A 3,599-nucleotide genomic window follows, 5' to 3' on the forward strand; every position below is an offset into this window, starting at 1 on the left:
ACTTTTAGATCACCTGTGTGACAAATGAAGGCAGCCCTGAATCTGAGAGAGAGGCCCTTGGGAAATGCCAGGCATCAGAAAAAAGAAATGCATAGGAAACCAAGATTGCCTGTTTATGGGGCTGAGATGTTTGCCGAGGTAGTGAGGCAAACATCAGCCAGCCTGGGCAGGACCGAGCGGCGTGTTCCTGCTTGTGGGCAGGGCACAGGAATGGGTGCTGGGAAGAGGGAGCCAAAGGGAGGATCCAGCTGCAGAGTGGGCAGGGGCTCGGGGAGCAGCACATCCTGCAGCGCCTGCTGGCACGGTGCAGAGGGAGCAGCGCTCCAGCTGGAAGAGTTGGGAAGCTGTGAGTAGAGAAGTCCATAAGTACCAGGGCTGTGGTACGGCAGCCTGGGTGTTTTTCAGAGAAAAGCAAGACAAAGTGCCTTGTAGGGCATTTCCAGTCTCTGGGAAGGCATGTGTTTGCCTCTGGCAACAAGCCCGAGATCCAGACGGATTTCCCAGCGGGAGTCTGTTAGGACATCTCAGACTTGCCTGAATGGCACAGCTCCCTTGGTGGGGTCTGGTGGGAGGGCAGCTGAGCGCTGCCTGCCGTGGCTGTTCCCAGTGCTAGCACTGGTTCACCGCTGCAGAGCTGACCTCTCCTTGCCTCCCCAGTTTTACTCCTTGGGAAGCCCTGGGTGGTCCTAGCCACTGCAGCCAGAGGGTTGAAGGTGCCTTATTGCTGTGGACAGGGTGGTTTTCAGAAGAGCCACCTTTATCTCACAGCTGTCTGTCCTCAGCTCCTGACTGCCCGCAGCAGTGCACAGCCTGGAAGGAGGAGTGGGAATCTCCTGGTCACCCATTTCGACTCGGCAGCCTGAAGCAGATGAGGAGAGAGGTTGGTAAGCGCAAAAGCACCAATGGAGACGTCTCCAGCTCATCCCAGGACCCTCAGCCCTCCAAGGTGGGACATGGCTCTGTTCCCCAGCCCAGCAGTGGTGCTCAGCGTGCTTCAGGTAGGTGTTGAGCTTAAGGATTTGTCATCATACGGATTCCTTTAAACAAGCCCAACTGCATTGCACGGGCTGGCTGATGAGGATTGAGAAACACTTTATATGGAAAGGCGTAAAGGACCCAAGTCTGATTCAGCCTTTCCTAGCGTCCAATGGATGCCTCTGGCCTGCATGGCTCAGGAGCTGGCCAGTCCCCTGTCAGGCTGTGATGCCTGAAGGCCAGGAGACACTGTGGTGGCTCTTCCAACCGCAGGAAGGGACAGCTCTCCAAGCAGCATGGCTGAGCAGCCTTTGTCTCACTGCATGGGTGACACTGGTGGTGTTTGTTGGCTGCCCCAAAGTGACTTTGGGACAAGCTTGGGACAGCAGAGTTTTCAGAGCAGCATGGCCAAATCCAGGAGAAGATGCTGCCTTTGGTACAAAACTGTGACTCTGATGGCTGAAGGGACTACTGGCCCAGCCGGCACTCATGGGTCAGGTGTCCTTCTGCTCCAGCAATCCCTTCCCACCACAGCCTGCCTGTGCTTTGCACAGTTGTTCCCAAGCTCCTTCCAGGCCAAATCCACAGCCAGCTTAAGCAGCTTCAGTCCTAACTCCTTTCCTAGCCTGGCTCAGAGGAATGTAGCTGGGAGTGCAGTGGAAATGGGGACCTTTGCAACCAGAAGACTTGTTGATAGCAAAATCCTCGGCTCAGAAAATGTCTCCTTCCTTCCTGCAAACATAAGTGGAGAGAATTAAGGATGAGCTTTCTGACCTCCAAGTTCTTGACTTCTGCTCTCACGTTACAGCAGCAGCAAATCCTGTTGCATGAAGCAGAAATCTATCTGTCTGAACACGCACTATTTCAAACTCTGCATAAACTGTTCCAACTTGACCAGGAACAAGGCTGTTTACTAACAGCAGAATTAGGAAACTTCTTTAGTATTGTGCTGTTTTTCCCCGTTTTTTTTAGTTTACATATTGAGCTGCTGAAGCTTAAATTTGGCAGCTAATGGTGCCAATGTGTTTTACTTCAAGTTGTTTCCCTTCACCCGATTGCCTGAATATCTCTGCAATTCCTCTGTGTACAGAGTGTGCTCTGCATTCCTTCTGATGGAAAGAAAGGTTTTTCTTCACTTGGTATGAGGTTTGAAGGACAAGCAATGGTAGGCTCATTTTCAGCAAATAAATAGAGGATATTAAACTGCAAAAGGCCAATGGCAATATTTTTGGTTTTTTTTCCTAGAATTCATATGAGTGCTTCTGTACAAAGGGGTTGAATCCTGCTTCCATTTATGCTGACGTAAATCGACAATAACAAACTTCTTTTATAGAACTGCATATTTTATTAATCCAAGTGTCATAACTAGAATTGAATATATGATAATAGTTTGATCATTGTATCCTTCTGCCGTTCTCACTTGCTGTGATTGCAGCATCTTTTGGACATTTTACTTTCTTTTTCATGTGTTGTAGATATTAAACTTTCTGGCACAAGGGCTGCCAGCGTAAGCACAGCAGGCGGTGTCATGAACCCCTGTGCTGGGAAACCCCTTATATGCTACTTTGATAGTAAAGGAAAGCAAGGTTTGGAAAGCAGTGGTAGGTGCTTCTGTGATAGTTGGTTTTTGCTTTGAAAATCTCTTCTGAGCTTTCCCTCCACCTCTGTTTTGACAGAACCAAACTCTTGTTTGCTTTTAGGATTGCTGTCATTCACAAGCTGCCTCTCCAGGACTAAGTTAGCATAGCTAAAAACTGAGAAAAATGGTTTCTACAGAGAGCACTGCCACGGTGAAGTGGGGTTTTGCAAGCCTGTTGCTCACTTCACATGATTTATTGGACATTGTGTTCTTCTAACAAGTGACAAGGTCATACTGACCAACTTGCCTGAGAAGGTTTACACAACCTTTAGCAATAGGAAACCTCACAGACTTAAAAACTTCATGCAGTAAGGGCAGCTCACTTTCACAGCTGGCCTTTTGAAAAGGATGAAGCAAGGTCAGTTCGGATGGAGAGGAACAAGACTCCTGCAAACTGCAGACACAGCAGGAAAGTTTGGTTCCTTGGAAACTTGTGTGGCTTGTTCTGATTTAGAGCTCTCCTGCGTGTTTCCAGCCCCAATGCAGCAGTGCTACAGTGAGGAGGAGGAGCTGGAGTTAGGGCTGGAAATGCAGAGCGGCCCGGTCGCTCTCCTGGCTGTCCCCAGGCCCAGCATTGGTGGGAATGGGACGCGAGGGCCCAGCAGGGTGAGGGCGTAGGGGGACACCAGCACGCGGGCGACGCTCCGGCCGTGAGCTCTACAGGAGTGAGCTGTGGCTGAGGGAGGGAGGGAGCCCTGAAGGATGCGCTGCCTGAGGAGGTGTTTGTATGGCCTGGGGGCCTCCTCGCCCTGTGCCCCGCTGGAGCCCCGCTGCTCCAGCTCAGCGCACGCGGGCGCCGTGAGGGAGACACTCAGCCCAGGGGCCGGGCCGGCAGCTGGGCCTGTGTGCACGTCTGTGTCTCTGTGTGTATGTGTCTGTCTGTCTGTCTGTCTGTCTGTCTCGCTCTCTCTGTCCGCTGCCCTGCCCCTCAGCGCTTCCCCCTTCCCGCTGCAGCCCCCGGGGGCTCCGCTCCGGCCCCGCCCCT

At 51.8% G+C, this 3,599-nt stretch overlaps 1 protein-coding gene across 1 annotated transcript in view; it reads left to right on the forward strand.

The window, feature by feature from the left end:
- Positions 1 to 411: 411 nt before the first annotated feature.
- The window catches only part of ATL2 (atlastin GTPase 2), a 40,705-nt gene continuing 37,517 nt past the window's right edge, over positions 412 to 3,599 (forward strand). Inside the window, exon 1 of the mRNA XM_005429079.2 lies at positions 412 to 998. Within this exon, the coding sequence (XP_005429136.1) occupies positions 869 to 998 (130 nt within the window). The 5' untranslated portion in view covers positions 412 to 868. The remainder of the gene's footprint in view (positions 999 to 3,599) is intronic.

Source organism: Geospiza fortis, unplaced genomic scaffold, assembly GCF_000277835.1.
Source record: "Geospiza fortis unplaced genomic scaffold, GeoFor_1.0 scaffold99, whole genome shotgun sequence".
NCBI lineage: Eukaryota > Metazoa > Chordata > Aves > Passeriformes > Thraupidae > Geospiza > Geospiza fortis.